Raw genomic sequence first — 27,250 nt, forward strand, 5'->3', positions numbered from 1 at the left:
ACTACTAAGAGGCCCCACACACACACACACACACACCCCACACTGTCTCAAGGGCCAAAAAGGGGTTCGAGGTTGAGCCTGAGAAAATAACCTCATGGCTTCACTCAGTGCAGAGGGCTTTATTTAACCCCGAGAGCTCATGATCCGCACCTCAGACAGAGGCAGACAGCTGCAGCAAAAAGGGAAAGCATTTATATATATATATACATATATATATGTACATATAAAAAACAGAAAGCCATACTCACTCCCAGGCTGCCATCACTGCGGCCCTCTGCTTCAATCACATACCCCCTTTAATAGTCAGAGAGCGAGAATCAGGCCTGTGGTGGAGGCGGGTGGTGGTGGGGGGGGGGGGGGGGGGGTGAAGGGGACGCAAGTGAGAAGCCTGTGGCAGCACTGATAGCGTCCTATCGACTCTGCCTTTGGTTTCCTGTTCTGAGTCAGTGTGTAACCCGGGTCTAGCATGTTGTCACACTGCACTGTCCCTGAAAATAATCAGAGGCTCACATTTACTGTACTCACATAGTCACTCAAATGCATCATCAAACCTTTTCGTACGGGAGTTTGGGAAGATTGGGAGAAGGAGAAGGAGAAGGTGGTGTTCAAAGCTTTTAGTCTTGTTTGTCTTTTGATTGGTAAAAAAATAAATAAAAAAAAAAAGTGTGACCTTCTTAGAGGACAAGGTGAGAGTTTGGCCATAAAATTCTAATGCAGGCAAAGAGTTTTTCAGTTGTTTCCCTCTATTATTATTATTTATTTATTACAAAAAAGGGGGGGGTCAAGGAATTGTTTTTTTTTAAGTTAAACAGGGCAATTTATTTGTAAAATTTGAGCATGAAGTGTAAAACAGGGAATAAAAGCCCCCACTCCTCAGCCCCCTTAAAGAAGAGGGAAGTCCAGTTTTAAACGGCAACATGATTTATTTTAGCTCAATGCAAATGCAGAACGATTCGAGCTCCACTGCACTCTTTTATCAAAGCATGAATCAGTGTTTCTGTGTTTCTGTCATGGCTGACTAACAGGAAAATTCATTTCTGAGGGGAGGGGGGTAGAAAACAAGAATGTGTGTTGTGAAAGAGAGAGAGTAAATAGGCGTCAGAGTCAGTGAAGTGTGGTTCTTTTAGAAGAAAGCTGCTTGTGGTGACTTTCTGCAGATTTTTGGGAGCATTTAGACACACACACACACCCACACGCCAACACTAGGACAGAGTGTGTCCTCAGAACTGGGACATGGTGGCTGCAGTATCACGGCTCTGTGAGTATGAGACATGTGTTTCAGCTTCATGCCTATCTGCCTTCTGATTGCACTTCTCTCACTTGATGCAGCTGCTGCAAACAAACTCTGCTCCCACAACAAGCTGAAACAAACACAAAAAGAAAATCGATGCTGCTTTGCTTTTTCCTAACTGACCCCCAAACTGTTTCCAGTGGCTCTGCAATGATTTGGATTCGCAGAGTCTGACAGATTTCTGCTGAAAATGTCTTCATGTGACTCAACCTGCGCTCACCTTTCCATTTGGTTCTCAAACTCTCCTTCCTGCTCCGCGGGCCGCCTGGCTGGGCCTCAACCCGGCCCGATTCGGTTCGGCCCGGCTCGGTTCGGCCCGGCTCGGCAGCGCAGGCTTTAATGATGTAAAACAACAAGGCTGGAGTCAGCGCAGGTAAGCCGAAGCAGTGTGGCTGTAAAGCGATAGCCGCACTCCCCACCGGCAGGCTGTTGTGCATCTCATTAACGGGATCACTTTTCAGCCGGGCCAACAGGCGGGTCATTATCCACCAGAACCGAGCCCGGCCTGAACGGCGACAGAAGCAAGAGACGCTGGAGTTCTTCTGTGACGAGACAGAAATATGAACATTTTAGGGAGTTTTACTGTTGTTGTGATGGGAATCTAAATGTAGGTCTGATTTAAAAAAAAAATAAATAAATAATAATAATAATAATAATAATAATCAAGCACATCCTGATTCGTGGATTCTTTTCAAACGAGCCGTAAGATCAACCATAAATCCGTAATTTAAAAAAAATGAATAAATAAAAACAAACAGCTGATTAGATTCTATAGAGGAATAGATCCAGATTAGTTTTAGCTTTCAAAATAACAGATATTAGTTTAATACTGTATATTAATATATTAATTAAACAACACATCAGATTGCAGTATGTATATGATTTTATAAGGATTTTTTTTTAAATTTCCTCTAGTATTTGCAAATATGTTTTATTGTGAACATTTTCGTCATTTAGCTTGTTCTCCAAACAAGAACAAGCTAATTCGGCTGTTTAAACCACCATGTTAACAACAGGCTTTATGCTGTATTTATTATCGATCTATCTTCTTTTTTTAATACTGCAAAAATCCGCTAATGTTTTAACCTAAATATGTGATCTTGGCCTGGTGTGAGGGACAGACATTCAACAGGGGGCACTGTAACAGGACATCAATAAACATATTGATGGACATTTGAAAAAATAATAAATGTTGCACCTGAATTGCGCGTGTCATTTCCCCCTCATGGCGTGGACAATTCCAGCTTTGCTCCTGTTTACAAACTATAAAATTCAGATTAATTACAAACCCACTTTATATAGGTAGATATATATATATAAAGTATATTATATTCTATTTTAAAACCCTTTTTTGTTTTTAAATCCACGAATTTAAATAATAAACCATACTCATGGATATAATATCCAATCTATCTTCCTCGGAGTGTCCACGTCATCTATAGATCTATAGATGGCAGAAAGTATCAAAGGATGTAACTAATGTAACTTGGGTGGGTGTGGGGAGGGGGGGGGGGGGGGGGGGTTCGCCACGCTTTTGGCAGCCTGCCCCCTGGTGACATCTGGTGAACTGCACCGCTTGTTTTTGAGCATGCGTAATGAGGGGCCAGAAATCCCAAACGCCGTCTCGCCTAACAAGCAGTGGTGTTCCAATCTGTCCAGAGAGACGCTCCGAGCCGCTTGGCGAGAGAGGAAGAGCCGAGGAGCTTCAGAGTCCCGCACCATGCCGAGGTCCTTCCTGGTGAAGAGCAAACGGGCCCACAGCTACCACCAGCCCCGCTGCCCGGACGATGGCTACGCCAGGCTGGACACTCTCCTGGCTCACGTATGCGCAGGTGGGTACATGTGTGCTTAATTATCAACGGGAACTGTAACAGAGGAGCGAGTTTTATTTTTGTTAGTTAGGTTGTCTGTTTGTTGGTTTTTGTTTTGCTTGTCAGTGGAAGTGATTCAAATAAAAGGTGCGCTTCCCTGTCAGCAGCCAGCAGGTCTCAGGAGGAGCTCGCGACCAAACTGGAGCCCGAGGAAAACCCGAGCGCCGGCAGAGAGTCTTCGGGCTCCAGCCGGCGGTCCCGGGGGTCGCTGTCCTCCAGCTCCCCGCTGAGCTGCGGCGGCAGCGGGTCCGAGCGACACTCCGACTGTGATTTCTGGCGCCCGCCGTCTCCGTCCTCCTCACCAGGTCTGAGACAATCTCATTTTATCCGGAAAAGTTGAAAAGTTTGTTGGAATCTCTGCCGACTTTTAATCAAATAGTTCCTAATATTTTCATTCATATTAATCGTTTTAATTTTCTGACCTGTACTATTATTATTATTATTATTATTATTATTATTATTATTATTATTATTATTATTATTATTATTATTATGTACTATATTTGAAACGACAATTGACAAAGATTGAGGCACAAATGATAAAACAAAAATGATTAAACCAAATTAATTTCTTAATTACTCTGATTCTTGAATATTTATGACAGAAACAATGATGTATATCTCCAAGTTATTAAAAGTAAATCTCCTAAATACCCCCTTCTCCCTCCTTCCTCCCCCCAGACTCGGAGAAATGCCCCACACCCGCAGCGGAGGACGCCCCCTTCAACATCCCGCTCCTTCCTTACTCCTGGTCGGCGTACTCCGGCGCAGATCTGAGGCATCTGGTTCAGGGGCCCTATCAGCGCCGGCGGCATATCCGGGGCCACGGGGGGTCCCATTCACCCGCAGCGGGGATCTACGGGACAGAGCACGGCGGTGGCGGCGGCGGCAGTGAGCGCGTTTACCCGCAGCGGGGCCTCGGGTCCGGCTGTTACCAGGAATATTCCCCGTGCGCGGGCCGCGGGATCTACAGGATGCGGGTCGGGGGCGAGCTGTACGCGGAGGCCAAGCAGAAGGAAATCAAATCTGAGGAAGACTTTCTGCACTCTAACGTGGAGGAAAACGGATCCTACAAGTGCATCAAATGCTGCAAGGTAGCGCTTTACAAAGACAAATCCTGTTTTAATCTGGGGATGTCTTATACATTTAATTTAAATAAAAGGAGAAAAAAAATCATTCAAAACATATTATTATTCTTTTCGCCATACGTTTCTAATTTTATTGTATTTTATTTCCTAAAGGTTTTCTCCACGCCCCACGGCCTGGAGGTGCATGTTCGGCGCTCGCACAGCGGGACGCGGCCTTTTGAGTGCGGGATCTGCGGGAAAACCTTCGGACACGCAGTGAGCCTGGATCAGCACCGAGCTGTTCACTCCCAGGTACCAGCCTCAGGCTGAAACCACACAGGAATACGATGCTCAGGGGCCTTTGAGGGCCCACGTGGTCAGGATTCACGCAAAAGGCCCTGATGACTCTTTCATTATTATTTTTAGTTATTATTTTTAGTAAATAGCAGCTCATATCGGTGGAGTAAATTTAAATGAGATAACTCATATTATACAAAAACATGGGACACCGTGACAGAATTCAAGCGTTTTTTAATTAATTTTGATGATTATAGTTCATAAAACTCCGAGCTAATTTCTCTAAAAGAGAGGAAAAAAAACGTGTATACAGAAAATTTGGACTTGCCAGAAATACTAAAGATTTGGAATCTTTAGTATTCCAGATGGGGTCAGAGGCCCTCCTGCATAGATTCCTGGAGGAATGCGGTGTGGCATGGAGGTGATGCGCTGATGGCTCCTTCAGCTGCTCTCTGAGCTCATCTTCCGTCTTACTGTCACTTAGTCAAATCACAGCAACATCAGAGCTATTAAAGCAGCTTTTGGTGCCTTTGGCAGTAATTAGGTACCAAGTCCAGCTGGAAAATCACCTCAGAATCTCCATAGAGCCGGTCAGCAGGAAGGAAGGATGAAGCGCTCTAGGATTTCAGATGACGTGTCTCTCCAAATCATCTCCAGCTGCTTTCGTAATGTTTTTTTTAAACGCTCATTAGAAAAGGTTGAAAAGATGAAATCAGCAAAATTCTAAAGTATTTCCCCAATTTCACATACACACATCGACGCTATTCGGTGATTCATTCCAAACCGGTGGATGGAAACACGCCTAACTCCCATTTAGCATTTTCTATCTTTCTTTTTTCTATATATATTTATTTCAATTTTAAAAGTTCGCTCGAAATTCACGATAATTAGATGAAAAACATAACTAATGATTGGAAACAAAAAGCTGGGCCTCAAGCAACATGGATTCTGCTCAGGTTGCTTCTGTTCATGAATCTTCCTCCAAACTCTGGGACTTTGGTTTCTAAATAAAATGGAAACTTTACTCCTAATATCCCGGCTAAGATGCTTCTCACCTCTCTGGTTCAGGAGCAGCTACACACAAACTTCACGAACATTTGAAATAGTTTAGCCTCACCATGCGCTCAAGGCAGGAGTTTGGCCCTGTTGCCTGTAAATCATTTCCTACCAAAGCTTTTCCTTCCACTCAACTTTACAAGACAATACTCAGATACAGCTGTTTGTGAATATTTGGTGGCTAACCTTGGAAACTGTCAGAGACAGTCGTGGACATCTGTCAAGTCATCAGTCTTCTCCATGATTATGTCATAACATAATCGTAAAATGATTTTATTGGTACCAGCTGTAAGCCATAATCAGAAATGACAGTAATATATTTTGTGTTATTTTCTGTGTGTGTGTAAATAATTACTATTTGAACAGAATTACTGAGATACCAACCTGATGACTAAATTCAGATTTATTGAGTAGGGCTGCCTCCAGAAATACAGATGAGACCAACTAAAAGCTCAAACTTCAATCTTACAAAGTTTCTGTGTAAATATCTTTAAACACACTTAAATAAGACAAAACTAACTTACAAGTAAGATCTAGCAGGTTGTTTTTTTTTAAAGCCATTAATTTCTTAATATTGATTCAAAACATCTGCCACTTCCACTGGCAGATTTTTTCACTTATAGCAAAAGTATCTTGTTTTTTATACGTTTTAACTTGAAAAGGGTAATTTTTGCTCTGTATGTCATGAATATTAGAATATAATATCTTTAAACGATTGGTGACGTGATTCTTTGAACAGGAAAGGAGCTTCAGCTGTAAAATCTGCGGGAAGAGCTTTAAGCGTTCCTCCACCCTCTCCACCCACCTGCTCATCCACTCAGACACTCGGCCCTATCCCTGCCAGTACTGCGGCAAGAGGTTCCACCAGAAGTCCGACATGAAAAAGCACACTTTCATCCACACAGGTGAGAAAGACGAGCCACTTATATGCAGTACATACATACATACATACATACATACATACATACATGTATATGGGAATAACATGAAGAGATTCATCTCCTCCTCCCAACGTGACCGAACGTTTCAACCGCTTGTTCCCCGCTGCAGGCGAGAAGCCGCACAAGTGCCAGGTGTGCGGGAAGGCTTTCAGTCAGAGCTCCAACCTGATCACCCACAGCAGGAAGCACACGGGCTTCAAGCCGTTTGGCTGCGACCTCTGTGGGAAAGGCTTCCAGAGGAAGGTGGACCTGAGGAGGCACAAGGAGACGCAGCACGGACTGAAATGAGCCGATTTCCTCAGATTTCCACTGAACATGGGCCGGCGTTTTCGTTTCCTGTTCTGAACTGCTGTTTTTTTTTTTCTTCCTATTTAACTGATATTTATCATTTGTTTTCACAATTATTATAAAAATGGAGCTAAATGATACATTTCCAAGATTGAACATTTGGATCAGCTTTATAAAATGTCTTCTATTTGTTTATATAAACATGGATTAAATGTTAACTTAAAGGTCTCCTATGCTGATTTCCTACCCTCCAGCCCCGCACATCCACTGTGGCTCCCCACGCAGGGCGCCATCCTTTCAGGGGAGTGGCACAAAAACTAAGAATAATTCATATGAGCTGTAACCCCCAGCAACAATTAGCAAACATCTGGTGGAGCTGTGCATCTGATGAGCTCATTAAAGCAGCTACTTCTCAGAGCAACAATGGGGAAGGGATAATAGAGGAACCATGTTATGATGACTTCCTGTCAGAAAGAGCAGCAGTTTCTTAAAGAGACGGAGGCCCAATTTCAAGCCGTTCAATTATGAAGACATATTTGATGCACAGCAGTTTTATAACAACTGAAGGTGTCATAGTTACATGATTGTGCCATAAAATTGCACTATGTGGCTGGAAAACACATAATAAACAGAACCTGTCTGACCCCACGTAGTAGGCCAAACATCTCAAAACACAACCTGGAATAAAGAAACTTAAGAACAGATGAAAACCAAAATCTCACCAAAATATTCTGTGTATTGATGACAACAGTTGAGATTTTGGAAGGTGTTTGTCCCGTTTCATCTGGAGTTAGAGCAAGACTGAACTTCAGGAAATTGTCATAGCAACAGTCACACATGGTGTTGGTGGGATGATAGTTTGGGCTGTGTTGCTTCTCCAGGACCTGAACCACTTGTCTTAACTGATGGAACTAAAATCCTGAGGGATTTTTTCCCCCCCTGCCATCAGGTCATGACCCTAAGGAGAAGCATACTTGGACTATACTGCAGAACCAATGAGCTGATGGATGGGGAAAAAAACAAACCAAACAATTCTATGAATATGAGCGGGACAAAATTCCCCTTCATCAAAGTAAAAGAATCATTACCAAGTTTAAAGCAGGTTGGTTTGGATTGTTTTTTTGTCTCTACTAGAAAAAAAAATCTGAAAACTGCATTTTGCATTCATTAAAATTTCAAATGCATGTCAAATCTGATGATTTCAAACATTTATGTGAACTCTTAAGTTATCTTTTCACATCACTGCATATCTAGAGGGGCATAAGGGCGGGCCCGATTCACACTAGAACAACCTGAGAGTGTCACTGCTGTCCTCTCTGCGTCGCTCCGCTGATTTTTCAGAGCGTCAAGAAAAACAAGAAGCTCTATGTGAAGTCATGCAGACCATCAATCACAAACTCCCAATCTGCATGGCAGCTCAGAGCTCATATCTCACACATTTAAGCAGAGGAACGTTTCGCAGCGTGCGCCATCTGGCCAAAAATAAATATTCTCAGGCAAAGCAATCATTCACGTCCCCATATAACAAATGACATGGAGGGGCGGAGGGGGGGGGGCGCCATAAAACGCAACGTAAAGGAAGTCTGCAGGATTTGAGCAACTTTTATTACAGTAGCAGAGCCTCTAACTGTAGCAATAAGCGGCCGTGTGGACATGCTGCTTTCACTGGGGAAAAGCTGGGTGTGATTTTTAGTTGCCTCTGCCTTGGTTAAATATTGAAACCTCAAGGATGTGATTTGCACATAGCCGGCCACAGATTGTGCACATTATCCGGCGCCGCGTCACATACGAGCAGACGCGTCGAAAAACCTTTAAATACATCAGACCTTTTATTAGCCTCATTTATTCACTGTAAAAATAAAAAATAAAACCAAGAAAAACTGTTAAATGCTTCTTTTAATCAAAGCCACAATTAATGTTCCACCTGCTGTCGACATACACAAAGTCCAACAGATTTACTTTCAGAAGTGGAGGATTATGGATGTTGCTATGATGCACTATTTTGCATACATTTACAAAACTTGCTTCACGGGTTTATTCCAAATGTTATGGACGAGAAGACAGAAAAGAAAGGAGGAAAGAAAAGAAGAAATGTAGAGAAAAAGTTTAAAGGGAAAGAAGGATGGAGAGAACACGCGTCACCACTCCGCGCCAGAAAGAGAGAAAACTGGACGTGTTTCAACAGAGAAGAAATGTCAGATGTGTTGTTTTTTTACCTCTCGTTAGTGAAGTATGTTTATATAATGCATACAAAATGAGTAATTATCTGTTTTTGGCCAGAACTGCAATATTAATATCAGATATTGGTATTGGCCCAAATTTCACATCGGTGCAGCTCCAGAACATTTTTGTCTTCACAAATCTTTGCCAGTGGTGGAAATTAAATAATCTGTGCATGAAGTCCGCAGTCTCCACTTTGACTTTTTACAATTACTTTTATTTGCTAAAAATTTAATTCTCACAAAACACACACAATCGTCATTTCTTTAAATGATCAGTTTTTAATCTGATTAAACATATTCACTATACATCTTCAGGTCAACTTTCAGGATTTAAAGAGCTCAACCAGGCTGAGAAGGTCGTGCTGCTGCAGGCCGAGCTCCTCCATCAGAGAGTTCAAATACTGCACTGATGCCGACACCTCCAGGGCGTCCCGCACCACCGGAGACACGAAGGACAGCCTGGAGACGAGAGAACACACACACACACACACACACACACACACACGCACACACACACACACACACACAGCAGACCGTGGGACCTCATGGCACGTCGCTACGCTAACAGATCACATCAGATGGAAAATACAGCTTCAGATTGTAAAATCTATTAGGATTTTGGCTTGTTTATAGTAATAAAAACCTGTTTCACAACAACTTCTCTATCACACACACTGTGTGACGTCACCTCTCCTTCCAATGTAAATAATTAGAAGCTTTTATGGAAGGAAAGCTAGAAAGAAATAATGACTGAAGTTCTTAAAGAGATCAAGAGCAACAGAAAGGTGGAGCAGTAGGTCTTCTTTATAATTAAACTGAAAAAAAATCGGCCACATAATCTCTGATCAGTGCATCTGTAGAAATAACAGAGATCAGTGGACGCTGAAGGAACATTACACAGAAACGGAGTCTGAATAAAGCAGCTGCTGACTCTAACCCAGTGGTTCAGACTGCATTCCTCCAGGGCCAGAATCCTGCAACCTTTAGATATACTACAGCAAAGGTATGTTAAGCTGAGGAAATGATAAATAAATTTATCATTTGTTGTGATAAATTTGTTACCATGATAAAAATTTTGTCATGACAAATTCCAGTTAATGATCTTACCTCAAAAAGAAATAAGAAATAATTCTTATGACTTTTATTGTTATGATCATATTACCACAAAATATTGTGATAAAACCTAAAGTCCATATCAAATACCCCTAATGTAGCATATATTTTAGATGTTATATTTACCACATAAAACACATGAAAATTTGTATTTTTAACCTGACAAAATGGAAATCATCAAATTCTTGCCCTTGAAGTTTTGTCCCTAAGCTCCACCCCCTCCTCCCTACCTGTCTGTCCTGTCGTCTCTCCTGGACTGGAGCGGCTCTGCCGGTTAATCTCCGGTTCAACTAAGGGTCTAGTGTTGCAGCTACAGGGGGGGTATCTATTATTCAGCTGGCCCAAACAATAGAGGCCAGACGAGCTCCACAGCTGCCACGCAGTGGACAGATAAGACAGCACAACAAATTATTCATGATGGAGGAATGGAAGGATGGAGTGGAAGACGAGTTCAATGGGAACCGATGAAATCATAGAGCGCCGCGGCGACACGGGACGGCCCAGCCACGTTTGGTGAACAGCGTTTTAATATAGAGGCTCTTTATGAGTCAGTAGCCACTTCAATCTGAGATATGTAGGAGAAAATCACATAATGGGGTCAGGAGACTCATTGTTTTAGTGGAACTGCACTTTAAAAAGCTTTAAAAATTAAACCAAAACTGTACAAAATAATTTATTTTTTTTTTTAAATCTATTGTTATTCAACCAATTATTAATAGGTTAATCTAAAAAGAACTGTACTATGCTGTATTGATGTTAAGTCAAGCAGAAAGGTCTGAGCTTTTCACATGTTGATGTTAAGAAGATGTTTTAGCTGCAGATTTATCTTTTGCTACAAATAATGAAGAGTTCACTAAAGGACTGCATCTTAGGCAATAAAATGATTACTTTCTTGTTTAAAAAATGAACTGAATTATTTGTTTTAATGCATTTTCAATACTGTATGAAAAGACTTATGTGATTTAATAACAATTCTGCAGAATGAGCCTAATTATTATTTTTTGATTAATCGTCAGAATAATGGATGTATAACCATCGTTGGCTATTCAAGAAGTTTTCCAGTCTTTGCGGTTCCTTTCTCCAGCGAGGTCGACACGCCGTACATATCTCACACTCTCAACAGGGCTTACCCTGAAGGTAAGCACTGAGCAAACAGAGCTGGACCAGTGAGGCAGCCATAAATCAGGATCAGGTGAGGCTTTTCCCAGACCGGCCGGGCCCGAGGAGTGTGTGCTGTGTTTAAGTGTGTGTGTTTCGTTTTACAAAAGTGTGCCTTCTGTGGTGGATCACGGATCCGGAGAGGAGGCAATCAGGCCGAGATAAAGCTGTGTGTACTCAGATGGGAGCAGCACGGAACTGTTCACGCACACACACGCACACACACTCACACACACACACACACACACGCTCCTATGTACCATATGGCATGGCCAAAACAATGCTCCAGCTTGTAGCGTCTTGGGTAAAATGAAATGAGAAGCAGCGTGTTGTGAACTCACAGATGCAGAAGCACCACGGCTATCAGCGTCCACTCTGGGGTTTTGTGGATGATGTTGGTGTTGCTGAACCTGGAGACAGAAACATAAAGAAGCAGAGGAAACCATAAGATCAGGTTGAAAACATGATGCGGCAGAAACACACTCTGTCCAGGTCAGAGCAGCTTTTTTAAGTCATTTGTCACATTGCACCTTAAAGGTGCAGTATGTAACTTTTACAAAAAACATGTTTTTACATATTTGTTGAAAATGTCACTATATTGTGACTGTATAGTATGAGATAATCTATGGAGAAAAACTGAGCCTTTCCCTTCCTATACTAACTAGAAACAACCAATCAGAGTCAGGAGGAGGGCCTTGGTGCTGTCAGTCACCCTCTGTGTGGTGCTGCTCTTCCCTTTCTACCCTCCCCTCTTGGTCTTTGCAACATTCTAGCCAGCAGAGAATGTTATGAATGCTAGGGATAATTAGCATGGTCACTAACAAAAGCGGATAAAGGGCTTTCCTGTAACGGCCATTGGAAAGCATTGATTGACAGCACTAAGCTCCTCCTCCTGGCTCTGATTGGTTGTTTTGGTCGGCAGTGGTGCATTTCTTCAGACGGCAATAGTAGCTCAAGGAGGATGTGGAGGAGATCAAACCTTTCACTGATTATCTGGTGACAGTTTTAACAAATATGGAAAAAATATATTGCTTATAAAAGTTACATACTGCAGCTTTAATGTGACTTTCTGCAAACAGAGAGAAAAAATTCCTGATGAACACTACCAAACACCCCAGTGTTGGGTTTTTGATAACTGGACTTCCTGAAGAAAGCTGGACTCTGGAAGTGCTTGCTCTGCTTGGTTAACTTTAAATAGACCATTTCTTGCCAAAGTATTCACACCCATTGAACTCCTTAACATTTGAACATGTGAAAGTAAGAAAGGTTTCTGCATTTTATTGAGATTTTATGTGACAGACCAACACAAGCAAGCACACAGGTGTTGAGTGGAAGGAAAATGATACACAAATAGAAATCAGTGTCACATGCATATTGTATATTCAGCCCTGCTTACTCTGATACCCTAAATAAAATCCAGTGTAACCAGTTGGCTTTAGATATCACCTAATTAGCAAATAATAATAATAAATAATAATAATAATAATAATAATAATAATAATAATAGCAATAAAGAACACAGCAGAACATGAGAATGATTGGACACAATTATGCCTTTTTAAACCAACAGTTCAGCTTTACTGAACTGGACTGTTGCAGTTTTACCACAACACAATAAATAAATAAATAAATAAATAAATAAATAAATAAATAAATAAATAAAACAGATGTAATCACTTGTGTTTGCAGAAAAAAAGTGACATTGCTTGAATTTTAAGTTCCTAAAGAAGAAAGGCTGATAACATGGTATGCTATAAAGTCAACAGTTACTATTTAAACCAAATGTCCTGCCATGCCTCTACCTTTCCAGTAGAGGGCAGCAAAGTTTAACAAATTAATCCAAAAATGTGGAACTGAATTAAATGACCAATTGACTTCATAATTCAGTTGCATAATCAAACTCCTGTTTTGTTCTTTATTAATCAGAATAATCTGATCCTGGTTTATTTCATGTCTCGTCACACTGGATGACTCATTGTTCTTAGCTTTGCTTCCCATTAAGAGCTCTGAACGACCTCTGATCAGCTCAAAATCTAACATACTTTGACGGATCAAAACTGGACTAAATTACTCTCAACTAAAGGCAAGCTCTTTGTGAAGGTCCAGACTCACATGAAACATGGGATGTCTGGAAAGACCTGAAAACTCATCTTCATGCACACGCTCTGTCCAGTCTGAGTGGAGATGTTTTAGAAAGAAGAATAAAGAAGAATTTACGTCTGTAGCTGGAAGAGATGAGGTGAAGCTGTAATTATTATAATAATTCCTTTCACTTCTAAACTATGGAAACTTCTAAACTATTTCACTATATCACTTTGTGTTGGTCGGTCACATAAAGTCCCAATAAAATACAACCAACAAAATGTTGCCTTACATGTTGTTGCTTGTAAGATAACAAAATGTAAAAAGGTTTGGGAAACATTACTATTTTTGGAAGGTGCCTTATCTTGTATTTATTCGCCAAGTTAATAATTAGTAAGTAGATCCACTAATTGTACCATTTTATAGCACTTCAAAGTCACTGTGTTAACTTCAGTTGTTATAAAAATGCGAGTTAAAAGAAATTTAACTCTTTGAAATTGGGACTCTGTCTTTTTAAGAAACTTCTGGTCTTTCTGAAACTTTCATGACAACATGGCTCCTCTGTTAACACTTTAACGTCTTTACCAGCGTTATACTGAGAAGTTGCTCGTATAACGAGCTCAACAGATGTGCAGTTCCACCAGGTGTTTGCTAACTGCTGCTGGCTAGTCTGAAGGAGCCGAATGGGGGAGTTGTGTGGAAAAAAAGCCCACACATGCTCCAGGAAATAAACCATATTTCTTACAAGTTAATTGAGGCACAAACAAAGAGAATGGAGGATTCTTCCTAAATTTAAAGCTAAAAACGTAGATTTGCATGAAGGTTTCCAATGAACTTCAAACAGAAATAATCTCCTAACATGTGTGTTTGTTCTAAAACTACAACTCAACTACTGTACATGTAGGGAAACTGGAGCCCTGAACTGTCAGGGGAAGTGTGTATCAGTGTGTGTGGCGCTCTGACCTGAAAGTCCTGACCAGGTTGTTCAGGTCCGTGGAGAGGTCACTCATGGTGAGGCCCACCGGACCTACGATGTTCCTGAGACTGTGCAATACATTCTGAGGTTAAAACTAATAAACAATATTAAAAAAAAAGATCATGTTCATATAATAGAGTTGTGATAACACATACATATACATACACACACCCACGCACACACACACACACCCCAACATACCAGCTGCTGAGTTTCTCCACTGTAATCCGTTTCTGGATGAGGTTCTGAGCCTGGGAATCAATCAGCGGCAAAACTGGATCCTTTGATTCTGTCTCCTGGATAACACACAACATACAGCACTCAGTTCAATCAGATATGCAAACACTCACCATATAAAACATACATGCAGGCCTGTTGCAATAAGCAATAAATCAAAAATTATGAATTAAAACAAGATCAATAATTTCCATTTGTAAAAATTTACCATTTTTCTCTTTTCTCTCTTTCTACCAAAAACCAGATGACAGACGTTTTCAGTTTGGTGCGTTGGTCTCAACTAGCCCTATTTGTTTACAGAGACTTCATAATTCATTTTATTTGTTGTTTCTGTTGTTTTGTTTATTCATTTTGGATATTTAAAATGTCTTCCAGCTCCAGTGTCAGATGTTCATTAGAATTGAAAGTTTGTCGATCTTTGAGTTGCTGAAGATGTACTATATAAATAAAATTACATTATCTGCCCTTTGAGAATGTGTTTTTGCATTATACTGCCTTTACCATTACATCAGTGGTGCCCAAAGTGGGTCCTAGAGGGCCGGCATCCTGCACGTTTTAGTTCTCTCCCTGGTGGTAGTAACAACCTTTTCAGCAGGTCAATGTTCTTCTTAGGGCTTTTAACGAGTCGTCATTTGATCCAGGTGCATTAAACCAGGGAGAGAACTAAAACATGCAGGGTGCCGGCCCTCGAGGACCCACTTTGGGCCCCCCTTCATTAGATGGCTTGAAAATGGTCTCAAAGCAACAATATTATCATTTATCGCAAAAACTGTACAATTTGTTGTCCAGCAAAATCTGTTACCATGACAGGTAACACATTTTCTCTGTCTGAAGGAGCGGAGTCGGGGAGTCATACATGAGACTCCCTAACCACAGGTCTCAAACTCCAGTCCTCAAGGGTCGCTGTCCTGCAGTTTTTAGATGTGTCACAGGTACAAAACGCTGGAATGAAATGACTTAGTTACCTCCTCCTTGTGTAGATCAGTTCTCCAGAGTCTTAATGACCTAATTATTCTATTCAGGTGGTGCAGCAGAGGCACATCTAAAAGGTGCAGGACAGTGGCCCTCCAGGACTGGAGTTTGACACCCCTGCCCTGCCTAGACTGTTTCAGGTCTATTGGAATTACATGAATTATTTCTGAATGACAAAATTATGATAGATTTTTTGCATATTTAAAAAAAGAGTATTATGAAAGTCTGACTTTTTTTGAGATTTACATACTAAGATACTGTTTTCTGTATCAAAAGTGAAAAAAGTGGATCGGTGCATCCCCACTTTATACAGAATGACGCAAAGTTCCACCGTGCCGTCTGTCCAGCAGCAGTGTTCCTCCGCTCACCTTGCTGGGCGTTATCTCCTCCTCAGGCAGAATCCACGTCCCTCTGTAAAACTCTGTGACTCTGAGCTGCAGCCGCTCAGTTTCCTTCCACAGCGTCTCGTAGTCCGGAGCTGCAGCCGACCGCCCCCTGTCCTGCTCTTCGGCGTCTGGCTCCGTCACGTCGTCGTCCTCGAGGTCATCTTCGTCCAGCTCCTCTTTCTGCGTTTCCTTTACGTTGGAGAATGGGGATCCAAGAGAATGGTCGGCTCCGTACAGGAAGCTCAGCGTGTCGTCTGTGCACCACTCCTTTAGAGTCCTCTTCAGGCACGCCAGCAGATTGAGCCGCACCGTGTCAGGATTGGCTTCTCCAGTGTGGGTGTTCAGGAGATCCCGCAGCCCAGCTGCTCCTCTCTGGCTCATCCCCACCTGGGTGATGCTGAGAGCCGCCAGGTTTGGAGCCTGTTTGCTTCCAGCTTCCAGCAGGTCAGAGTTGGGATGGACTCTCTCTGACACGCTACACTTGTTCAGCTTTGCTGTGGCCTCCTCCACAGGTCTGTTCTCAGGAGACGCATCATCTCCTCCTGCTCTCCCCCCCTCCTCTGGGTCGTCGATATGTCGCTGCTCGCTCTGCTTCCCGTCTCCGTCTGTGTGTTTGGGCAGGTCAGCCCAGCTCACCTGGACTTTCCGGCGCTGGGGGACCACGCTGGAGACAAAGTCCTGCTCCTGTTCGCTGTCGCTGCTTTGACTGAGGTCACTTCCTGCGGCGCTGCGCTCAGAGCCAGGAGGGTCCTGAGGCGGGGCAGCCAGGGGGTCCTCGATGTCCTCCTCTTTGAGGCACCTCTCGGACAGCAGCACCTCCTCACCAGAGCTCCCACTGGACGGACACACACGCACACAGAACACACAGTCAGTCTAGTTAAAACCTCAACTCAAATTGATGCAAAAACAGATTTTCAGGTGTATTTTCCATTGTAGGAAATAAAAGACATTTATCCTTAATAACTAGGAGTGAACTGATTTTCTTCATTTTGGGCCATCAGCCAATGTGAAGGAGGAGGAGGAGTGAATGCTGCAAGTCAATGATTCAATACAATGTGGGTTTCCTTGGAAATCTTTTAATCTGCTTTGAACAATTAGGATCTATTGGACTGTCTGTGTGATTGAATTGGAAAGACTTTTTTAGCCTTTTTTGAGCCTTTGTTGTCAATTGGCACAATATAGATAAACTAAACTTGAAACTGATCTCATCAAACTCCGCAAAGGTCAGAAAAGAACATTCTAAATTCAAGTATATTTGAGAGAGCTACGTCATGTGCAGTTCATATCATTTGATGGGTTTTGTTCAGTGTTTTTCTAGAAAATAAGATTGGAATATTGCAGGTACCTGGTGACATTATAACACCTGACAGTGTCAGCAGGTCAGGCTTTTTAAAGATCATGATCAGCCAGAAACCTGCATTTAGTGCAACCCTAGTTTTTATTAGCTTTAGTACATCAACTGCTTTGAATTGTTAAAATTGATATTTAACGTATGTCCAAATATATCAAAAATATTCATAGGTAGTTTTTTTTCCACATGACTTTAGCTCACTGTGTGGAAATCTAAAAGCAGCAGTACATACCCATCTCCTTTCTTCAGCAACCTCACCTCTGGGGGACTGCCAAGAGACATAAAGCAAAAACAATGTTTTTTACATTCCAAAATGGTTTTCTGAGAACAGAGAAAAGAAAAGAAGCCGCGCACCTTTCATGCTGCCGGAGCCAAAGAGGCGTCTTTGATATCTGCAGCTCATAGTGTTTGGAAGCTTTGTAGCAGAAGTTGCTGCAAAAACACTAGACACAAACAACAGGAGTGCAGCTTTATAAATATTTCTCTGAAAAATTGACCTGATAATAGTAAGAAAAAATAAAAAGAACTCACCTTCCGCTCTGTGATGTCATAAACCCGGTTTGTTTTGGTAGATATTTTAAACCGTTGGTTTGGGATCTAGAGATTGAACAGTGTAGATGAGTCATGACAAAGTGAATCTGAACTTTTTAATTGTCGAGTTGTAGTAAGTTCACAGGTCCGGGAAGACCAGGCTAAGAGTTCTACCTTGCCCAGTTTGTTTGGACATACAGGATAACCACAGAGTTTGGCGATGAATCTCTCCTCCACAGTGTCTTTGTAGTTAGCAGGAGTTATGAGCTTGGCCTGTGAGGAAGAGAGAAAGAATGTGAAACATGATATTTTTCATTTATTTATTTTCAAAAGAGGAACTTCCACATCTCTAAATATGAATTGTTGGTCCTATTACACCTCTTTCAAGCATAAGAGGATGACGCAATCAGCAGCTGTTTGCAGTAAATATAGCTGTTGGTTCACGTTTGATTGGTACTGTGTGACATGAAGAAACAGCCACCACCATTGATAATGACGTTATGAAGAAGCTTCACTTTATGACTGAATAAAGTATTTTTGAGCTGAACCATTTCAGTCAAATACAACAAAAACATGGCTGCCCTGATTTTTAGAAATTAGCTTCAGGCACATAAAATTAAAAACATTCGTGGAGTAGTTTGTCCTGACAGCCCATGCTACCTGCTAATTCATACCAAAGTTGTTTTCTGTTAATGTATTTTACAATGAGAGAATGCTTATGCCACTTTTGTCACGTAGAACAAAAAAGCTGAATAAATATCCACAAATAGTGGACAGTCCAGATTCATTGAACGATGTCGTCTCATAATCCTCAGACATATACAGTGAAATATAAATCAATATAAAGAAAGTAAGATCAGATACATACACAGTCAATCAGGAAGTCTTCAGCCACCCTGTCCTCTAGGAGGCGCTCCACTACCTTCAGGGCTCTCCTCTCCAGCTCCAGCTTCTCCCTCAGCCTCTCCTTCACCTCCTCTCTCCTGATAAATAAAGCACATGTAGACATTTACCAAATACTGTCTGAGCTGTGAGCCTGAAAGGCTTACTAGCGTAAACTGTTTTCACACCTCCTCGCGTCTTCTTCAGCGGTCCGTACTTTGACGCATTTCCCACCTACAGTTAGGCAAACCAGAACAGAGTTAAAGATACTTTCCTCTGGTTTCATTCTCTCCACCAACTGATGCGTCCTGGCCATAAAAACACAGCTGCGTAAAATAGTCTGGCTTTCCACAGATGGAGTTTCATTTAACACAGTTTTTAAAAAGCACACCAAGAAAGAAACACAAATTCTGCTCTGGGTTTATTTGCACCAATGGCATCACAACAGGCAGCTGATTCTACTTTTAGTCAAAAGTCAGAACTTCCAAGTTACCAATCAGAAATGCAAGAACTACCACTGAAATATGAAATTTTTCTGTGAAACTTGGGGCTCTCGCACGATATGGCTGCTGAATAAATTTGTATTGCATTAAAGCAGCAGCACATATAGTACTGTAAACATGGTTGTTCAGTGTTAGCAACTCAATAATTAGCTAAATACAGTTAGGTTCAACTTGGATGTGATGGGATTTCCAGATCCGAGCGCTAGACAAATTGAAGCACTACTAAACACTGTGGAGCTATGATGTTTGAGAGAAGTCAACATCGGTTTAGAAAATTCTAATTCAAATATTTTGCTGTCATACACAGCTCAACTCCTTTGAAGGTAAAATTTGATGAAAACCTCCAAATAAATAGTGAAAAACACCCCAGAAGAACACAAATGACTTCTTCTGAATTACTCTATCAACTGCTGCATACCTTGTGTGATGTCACTACAGCCCACGAAAACTCGTTTTGGGGAGTTATTACTTTGAACTAAATTACATTTAATAAATAGAAACACTAACTGTGAAATTTTCCACACATGACAAACTATATCTAAAGAGAATTTAACTGAAGTTACAATAAAGTCGGGCACGTAGCTTTAAGTAGCACATAAAGAAGCTAAAAATGGCGGCTACATTCATGTTTGTTTCAGCCGGACAGTAACCTGCTCTCCTGTTAGCTTGTTAGCAGCCATAACAAAGCTGCTCTTCAGGTAACAGCCTGAAAATTGGACCTTTTTTGGAGCTTTTAGCAGAACCTCCTCTCCTCCTCCTCTCTTCTGTCTCCATGCTGCTTGTTTTCTCTCCGTTCAAACTCTGACCCCGTGACGTTCCCATTGTACGGCAGCCGGTACGGCCGTACCAGTTATTCACGCTGTATTCGGAAAGTGTGTACTTAAGCGTGTGTTTTTATCTGCAACCGGGCTATTTGAGGGCATGAAGAGAAGGTGTGTGACTCTATTTTCTCTGTAATGTGCGCTTGTTTTATCCACCGAGGCGGCTTCGTTTCTCCCTGAGCTCAGATCATTCAGAATCAGCAGGACTAGCATCTAGTTTGCTTGAAGCTGCGGGGATTCACTACTTAACCGTAGCCTTAAATAACCTCTTATATGTATGCGTGTATTACACATTCGTCTTGTGCGCGGCGGTATAATTAATTAATTATTAATTCTGCCCTCTTTTTTGAAGGATTACTTGGTGAAGATCCAGCCCATGTGAGGACAGTAGAGATGGCTCTGGAGCAGCTCAGTGATGTGGTCCAGAGATGTGTAAGTGCTACTCATGTCCATCTTAACACGCTTTCTTGATTTAGTTTCCAAACACCACATATTCTGGGTTTTTGTGTTTTCCTCTGACACAGTCTTCAGCCAAGATCCCCCTCCTTGTCTGAGGCTCCTAAAGGGTGTGAAACTCTTTGTTCTTCCAGAACATTCTTCCTATCCTCCAGGAGAGAAGAGGCTTATATGTGTTATGAGGCTTAATATCAGTTTGTGTGATTAAAAAAGAAAAAATCCCAGGTGTAGCAGACAAAGTGAAGGGCAGTTGTTCCTCTCGATCATCTGGTTCAGCCTTATCGGTACAAGGTCTAAGGAAGCAAATTATTTGATTTATTTCAATTGAAATAATAAAACAAAACAAAAAGGAGTAGGTGAAAGAAAAAAAACGTGTTCTCATTACCCGTTTTTGTAATATACAACAATAATTTATAAGTACAAATATGTATGAAATATGCTACATATTTGATACATATTTGTTTGATACATGTTCAGATTAAGAATGCACCAATTTGAAAATTTTGGACAATGCTAATATTTGATATTATGGCAAATATGCCCAATAACCAATATTTGCCTGAATTATATATATTTCCCTACCATTGTGACTCTTAAAAAATTGCTCACATTGCTTTTGTGCTTCAGTTAAATTTGCCACAATCCTGTGCGACTTCATTACCACCTTCACATGATGAAACGTAAAGAGATGGAAACAAACATCAGTTGTTAACATTTGCCCAGATTTATTTATACTTTACTAATACTAATATATTAAAAATGACTAATATTGACCTATACCGATGTTGATGACATCAACTGTGTAAAAATGTAGTATCTTTCACATCGGTGCACCGATACTTTTGTAGGAATCGGCCCACTAAATAGCTTGGCAGGAAACATTTGCTGCACTTTCTTCCTTCGTAATTGCCTCCAATAGACATGTTTACCTCTTTGTGTGTCCTCTAAACAGCAGGCGCTCCCAGATGACAGCTACAGCTCAGAGGATCATGATGTGTTCACTGTAGCGGGACGGAGCTGCATCGAGGAGGGACACAGCCCGCAGGTCCTCAGCATCGTCCTGGATGAAAAGAATCAGGTGCGTTTTCTCGGTGAAGATGTCGGTGGCGTGCGGTTCTGTCTGCCATCCCTGACGCTGCCTTTAACACCGACCTGCAGAGCGTGGTGAGGAGTATGGGCTGGAACCTGCTGCCGCCGCTGGTTCAGGTGCTGCTGAGGAAAGACGACAAACATCTCCCTCAGTGCCTGGCCATTTTTAACCATCTGTTAGAGGTCTGACCAAACCTTTGCATTCATACTGTCACGGGTTTGGAGCCTGGGTTTGTAAACGTTTTGTCTCCTCTGGTTTTGCAGACCTGCGGACCTAAAGAGTTGCTGATTGGCCTTCTGGAGCTGCTGGAACATGACGATGCCGACAGAATCGCCGAAAGTCTCCATCTGCTGCTGAACCCGCTACAGAAAGGTGGGCTGTACCTTTAAGAATCTCACAAAAACACACTCAGAAATTCAGTTTCTCGCAAAATTATGCATACCTCCTTTTTCATATTTTGTCACATTACAATGACACACGTCAATGTAATTTATTCAAGTCAAGTTTATTCGTACAAGTGACATGTTGATTATTTTTTTGATTAACTGATTAGTAATTGGATAGCAAAAGGTCTTTAATAGAAACTTTTCTTTACTTTACAGGATTTGAACCTAAAACTATTACACTTCAGTTTTTTTACGAAAGTTTTGGGGGGTTTTTTAATCTTAAATTCAAAATGTATCTTTTTTTAGTGCAGTAATTGATTACTAAGTTAGTCAGCGATTATTTCAATCATCGATTAATCTGAATAATCCGTTTCAGTCGTTGTAGAAAATGAAAAAGTAGAAGGCGTTTGAATGCTTTCCCAGTCACATCAGCTCAGTTTCCACCACCTGCTCTGCTCTGCCCCCCCTTCAGTGCTGCTGCGCCTGGGCGGCCGGAAGGCGTCCTCCCTGGGTATGACCCTGTCCTCCGTCCTGGACCAGCTGGCCAAGCTGCCCGTCCCCGACACCAAGGAGCAAGAAGAGGACGACGTCTTTTCGCTCGGCCGCTGCTGCGCCGACCTCGCGCGGTTTGTCGGGCCCTTTGCGCAGGAGGCAAGGCTGAATCAGAGCAGCGCGAATCAGCTGCGGAACTCCCACAAGACAGCGGGTGAACAGGAGGAGGGAGCTGAGGACGAGCTGAGGACAGAACTCCTGAAGTTGTGAGTGGCAAAAAGCTTGACGTTTCCCTGGAAGTATAAAGCTGTTTAAAAAGCAGTGTGATTGAGCGTCTGTGTCTCTGTAGCTGCATGAAGACCCTCAGCCACCCTCTGCTGGACGTACAGATCTGGGATCCAGACACGCTGCCTCTGTCTCCACTCCGGACTTTTGCTGCAGAGATTCTGGTACGGATTGTAAACCCTGCATGCTTGCAGCATGGTGTGGTGTTTGAGCTGTGAACCTGTGGTTCTGTGTGGTTCTGTAGGACATTCTGGGCGCTGTCGGAGAGTCTCTCCCAGGTCTGGTGTTCCACCCTCTGCTTAAGAAGAAAGAGGTTCCGGGCTTCCTGGAGGAGGAGGTCCGTTATCCCAAAAATTCCCTGGCCTGCTTGGCACACCTGGTTTTCGTCCATCACCTGGCGGCCGATACTTTCCCCAGTGTTTTCAGGTAGCGCAGAAAATACTGGACAAACAGCCACATCTCCTTAAACATTGACTGTTTTTGTAACAATTATTGAGATAATATTTTGGGTGTAAATGTAATATTAACCCTCATACCTCTCCATTCTCTCTCCACAGCCCCGTCTTCTGTCTGCGCTGCAACATGGAGCACATTTCCATTCTTCTGTCCCGGTAATGCAGCCTGCTCCTCCCTCAAGAAGTTTCTAAACCCCTTCAGGTTTTTAGCTGCTGCTCCTGCCACAGAGTTTCTGTCGGACTGAGGTCTGCATTTGCGACGGCACTGACCTTTACAGGATGTGCTTCTCCTTTGCCCTGCTAGTGCGTTTTGGGTTAGGGAACGAGGATCTTGTCCCGTGTTTGGCGGTACGCGGCTCTGTTGGTCTCTCACACCCAACCTGCAGAAAAGCGGCTTCACATTGCAGCGGGACGGTAAAGCCAGGCTGTCCTGCATGGAGGGACCAGGGATCTGTGCATGTGCTGGTTTGTTGATCGCTCAATGCACTCGTCCTAAAGAACCTGATTTTGGCCTAACCAGACCACCGTACTTCATCCATTAATTAGATATTCTCCACATTCCTGTAGCTGTGAGGACAACAAGATCTTAATTACTGTAGAGTACGTTACCAGTGGTGACTGAGGTCCTTTCTACCTTCAGATCAGGAACACTCTCCTTATGGTGGTTTCTTGCTTCTCCCTTCACCATCTCATGATCTTGTATTAAGCTCCAGACCAATAGTTAAAACCTTTTCACCAAGCTCTTCCTTGATGAAGGAACAAGCTTCCTGATGTTTGGTTTTGCCCACAGAGATGTTTGGTTGGGATTATTGAGTCTGTGATCAGGTGTGAAGAGGAAAGATTTAATTAACAGATTAGTGTCGCCTTGTGGACATATGACCAATGTGTGGGAGCCAGGATTCTGACCTGCTTGGACAGGATCAAATGCTTATTCCACTCAGTTTATATGGCAAATGTTGTTTCTAAAATCCTGGTTGATGTTCTTCCTTTAAAATAACACAAACCTGCTACACAGTGTTAATTTTTTTAGTGAGGCAACTTTTAAAAAGTGAGCAGGGATTCAAATAATTATTTGCCTGAGTGTAGGGGCGCACCGACTGGAGTTTTCTGGGCTGATCACCAATCTTCAGAAAGCCTGACCTGCCGATTCCGATTTTGGACGATGCCAATTAATTTTTTGGGGGTTGATTGCTCAGAATAAAGGAATTCAGAGCCAATTTATAGGCTAGTTGAGGCTGAGGGTATAAATAAGAAAGAACTTGAGTCACAGCTGTTCATTTTTGGCACTTGTGCTTCTGTTTCTCTAGAACTGAGACCTCCAGGCTACAGAAAGGACTGGTAAGATAAACTGAATCAGACATTTTTTTTCTAAATAGATATTTGTTGATTAAATTCTTAAAGCTGTTTTTATTGCATTTAGGCAGTTGTCCCCACTGTTTAGGACTCTCATTAATTTCCTAGTAAAATTCTTTGCAGTCTGTGGTCTAATGAGACTAAAAGTGTGTTGTAAAACCTTTGCTAGGTAGGGCTGTGATTTCTGTGTTTCTCCATCCTTACAGGAGCTGTATGAGAAGAGTCTGGTGCGGGTGGAGGATGGCAGTCTGCCAGCGGATCTGCTCGAGATCAAAACCTTCCTCACCGTCCCTCAGGTGAACCCAGTTCATTATAACGTCACCTTTAACCCTCTTCTGTACGTTTCAAGCAGTTTTCTAATAACGTTTGTCTTTGTCTTCAGAATTTAGTAAAGGTCATGACAATTTGCCCCAAGCATGATCTGGTAGGACCCCTGGACATTATTAAACTTTTTTTTTACTTTGGATTCAATTTGGATGATCGCCACAGTTTGTGTGAGAAAATGACCTGCTGGCTTTTGTTTTTGCCGTTTGGTTGCAGAGGACTAAAGGACTGAAGGTGTTTCAGCTCAGCATCGACAAGTTCAACACTGAAGCCAAGTACAGATTTTTCCAGTAAGCTCTGCAGTCCCCCGCAGAGACCGCACGAATGTTTTCCTGTCACCGTCTCTTGAATTTGTTTCTATTCCCCGTCTCAGATACATGCTCAGGACTAGCAGCCACTCAGGAGTAGAAGGCTACATCATTAAAAACATCAAGAATCAGATCGATGCAGCTCTGCAGGTAAAGTGGCCTCGCAGGCTGTCTGCTCCTGCTGTTTTGTGCTGCAGCTGAGAGCCTACCTGCAGTGTCTCTCTCACTCTGTGTCTGCAGCCGGGTAACGGTAACATCTGGTTTGAGGGAGTTCACCTGCTGCCTTTGCTGCGCAAGGTATTTAGTCTTCCCGACGGCCCAGAGACGGATCTCCTGCAGTACCTGGACAGGTGCGCACACACCGACTTTAATTCTAGATTGTTTTAAAGGATGGAAAGGGGAAAGGGAAGATAGGAGAGAAATTCTGAAGAAAAAAACAACAAACATGTTACAGACTTCAAAAGACTGGAAACAAGGTCAGAGGTCGACCTTCCATCAGAATGACAACCCAAAACATATAGTGGAGCACATTTACTAAATGAATTCATTTAGTAAATGTGACAGGTGTCTCTGAAAAACTAATAAAATGTAAAATAACCTGTTTTTTTTTTTATCTATATGTTTTTATTCATGTTTTATTGGAGATTTGCATGCTGATCATTATTTACAACGTTTTCATTAATCAGGTGAAAATCTTTATTGGTATTACAGCTAACTTCTTATAATGGCTGAACCAGCTTTTTGCACTTTTCCACCAGCAGTTTTGACTACAGTATTTGGATATTGGAAGGTCTCCTTGCCATCACCCTAATCTTTACCTTTCCCACAAATTTCATAAGAGATTCTTATGCGTATTATTTTTAGGGATGCACAGAATATTGTCACCAACATCAGTATTGGCAGATATTAGCCATTTTTAACAGTTTTGTATTAGTCTAATATGTAAAGCTAGGTCGATATAAAAAAATTATTTCCATGTTGTTGCTGTTTGGAAGAGGAAGTCGGTCATGTAGTGATGGAGCACTGACTGAACTTTGACGTTTGACTGAACTGGTGTCAACAGTGTGGTACTTTATTTTTTCAAGGTGTCAAGAGGATAGCAAATATTAATACCAGATATTGATACTGGCCAAAATGTAACTTTTATTTATTTTTTTCCTGCAGAGTCATGGAGTCTCTGAACCTGCTGCGTTATCTGGTCATCAGAGACAAAATAACAGAGAACCAGGTGAGTGCAGATAGCAGTCTGGCAGCGGAAGGAGACCCTATTGTCTCTCGTATTACTAAAAAAAACCAGAAAAGGAACCTTAAACATTTGATTTATGTCTTCTAATGTGCATGTTTCAAAATTTTAAAGTGTAGCAGGTCGCTCACGTTTTGCCATCTTGCAGACCGGCGTCTGGACCGAGCTGTATAAAATAGAAGATACGTTCATGAAGCCTCTGCGTGTCGGCGTGAACATGTCGAGAGCCCACTATGAGAGGGAGCTGCAGGACACCAGGGAGAAGAAAAAGAAAAACACCAAAGGTCACAGTCAGCACAAACATTTCCCTCCAGCCTACCAGAGATGGCTTGTTTTTCTAACGGCATGTTGGCATGTTTTCTCCACAGAGGACTCGGTGCTGTCTGTATCCGTTGGTGGGGAGAAGCTGCCAAAAATGACGTCAGAATCTCAGATTCAGGTCAGTTAGCCCATCGCTTCCAAACTAAACACAACCAAGCAGGACAATTACATGTGATTGAATCTGATTGGTTCGTTTCAGGCTCTGCACTCGGCACTCCACACATTTGACATGATCGAGAGCGTGTTGGTGCGGATAGAGGAGCTGGTGGAGGTGAAGGACGGCCTGGAAACTGCAGGAGAGCCCCAACTTCTCAGGGCCTAACAAAACAAAAGGCGGTGGGGCCTAATATGTAAATGTATCATTTCAAACCACTCGACTGTTGTTTCTCCTCCCTGTTTCAGAAAGATTTTCTATGATGAAAGGGTCAGCTCTTGTACCTTGTGTATATTCTGATAGAGCTGTAACTGATAATAAAAAACAAAGTTTCATAT

The 27,250-nt window shown here is 42.1% G+C and overlaps 3 protein-coding genes across 6 annotated transcripts; 2 read left to right on the top strand and 1 right to left on the bottom strand.

Moving 5' to 3' along the window:
* Positions 1 to 1,111: 1,111 nt before the first annotated feature.
* On the top strand, positions 1,112 to 7,039 carry LOC102233896 (zinc finger protein Gfi-1). Of its 3 annotated transcripts, none has more exons than XM_023335936.1 (7): positions 1,112 to 1,258; positions 2,951 to 3,123; positions 3,267 to 3,467; positions 3,844 to 4,256; positions 4,404 to 4,541; positions 6,322 to 6,487; positions 6,633 to 7,039. In XM_023335936.1, the coding sequence occupies exons 2-7, from the start codon at positions 3,012 to 3,014 to the stop codon at positions 6,809 to 6,811; spliced, it is 1,209 nt and encodes a 402-aa protein (XP_023191704.1). In that variant the 5' UTR covers positions 1,112 to 1,258; positions 2,951 to 3,011; the 3' UTR covers positions 6,812 to 7,039. The 3 variants fall into 3 exon arrangements, with proteins under 3 accessions (XP_023191704.1, XP_014331152.1, XP_023191705.1); XM_014475666.2 differs by having other exon boundaries at positions 3,270 to 3,467; XM_023335937.1 differs by lacking the exon at positions 1,112 to 1,258 and adding an exon at positions 1,411 to 1,664.
* Positions 7,040 to 9,292: 2,253 nt separating this feature from the next.
* rpap2 (RNA polymerase II associated protein 2) lies at positions 9,293 to 20,062 on the bottom strand. Its single transcript, XM_005802400.3, has 12 exons — positions 19,944 to 20,062; positions 18,910 to 18,955; positions 18,708 to 18,822; positions 18,014 to 18,112; positions 17,840 to 17,905; positions 17,663 to 17,751; positions 17,541 to 17,576; positions 15,940 to 16,792; positions 14,564 to 14,658; positions 14,350 to 14,430; positions 11,646 to 11,714; positions 9,293 to 9,492 (listed from the first exon to the last, which is right to left on the bottom strand). The coding sequence occupies exons 1-12, from the start codon at positions 20,044 to 20,046 to the stop codon at positions 9,357 to 9,359; spliced, it is 1,788 nt and encodes a 595-aa protein (XP_005802457.2). The 5' UTR covers positions 20,047 to 20,062; the 3' UTR covers positions 9,293 to 9,356.
* A 1-nt stretch (position 20,063) lies between these two features.
* On the top strand, positions 20,064 to 27,249 carry glmn (glomulin, FKBP associated protein). Of its 2 annotated transcripts, none has more exons than XM_014470006.2 (19): positions 20,064 to 20,156; positions 20,398 to 20,477; positions 21,454 to 21,579; positions 21,660 to 21,773; positions 21,855 to 21,963; positions 22,450 to 22,735; positions 22,819 to 22,918; positions 22,999 to 23,180; positions 23,312 to 23,365; positions 24,517 to 24,547; positions 24,769 to 24,858; positions 24,945 to 24,986; positions 25,103 to 25,176; positions 25,260 to 25,344; positions 25,435 to 25,544; positions 26,359 to 26,422; positions 26,586 to 26,721; positions 26,806 to 26,876; positions 26,958 to 27,249. In XM_014470006.2, the coding sequence occupies exons 2-19, from the start codon at positions 20,439 to 20,441 to the stop codon at positions 27,078 to 27,080; spliced, it is 1,836 nt and encodes a 611-aa protein (XP_014325492.1). In that variant the 5' UTR covers positions 20,064 to 20,156; positions 20,398 to 20,438; the 3' UTR covers positions 27,081 to 27,249. The 2 variants fall into 2 exon arrangements, with proteins under 2 accessions (XP_014325492.1, XP_023191454.1); XM_023335686.1 differs by lacking the exon at positions 20,064 to 20,156 and adding an exon at positions 20,217 to 20,320.
* The last annotated feature ends 1 nt before the right edge of the window (position 27,250 follows it).

The sequence above is a fragment of the Xiphophorus maculatus genome, chromosome 6 (assembly GCF_002775205.1).
Source record: "Xiphophorus maculatus strain JP 163 A chromosome 6, X_maculatus-5.0-male, whole genome shotgun sequence".
NCBI lineage: Eukaryota > Metazoa > Chordata > Actinopteri > Cyprinodontiformes > Poeciliidae > Xiphophorus > Xiphophorus maculatus.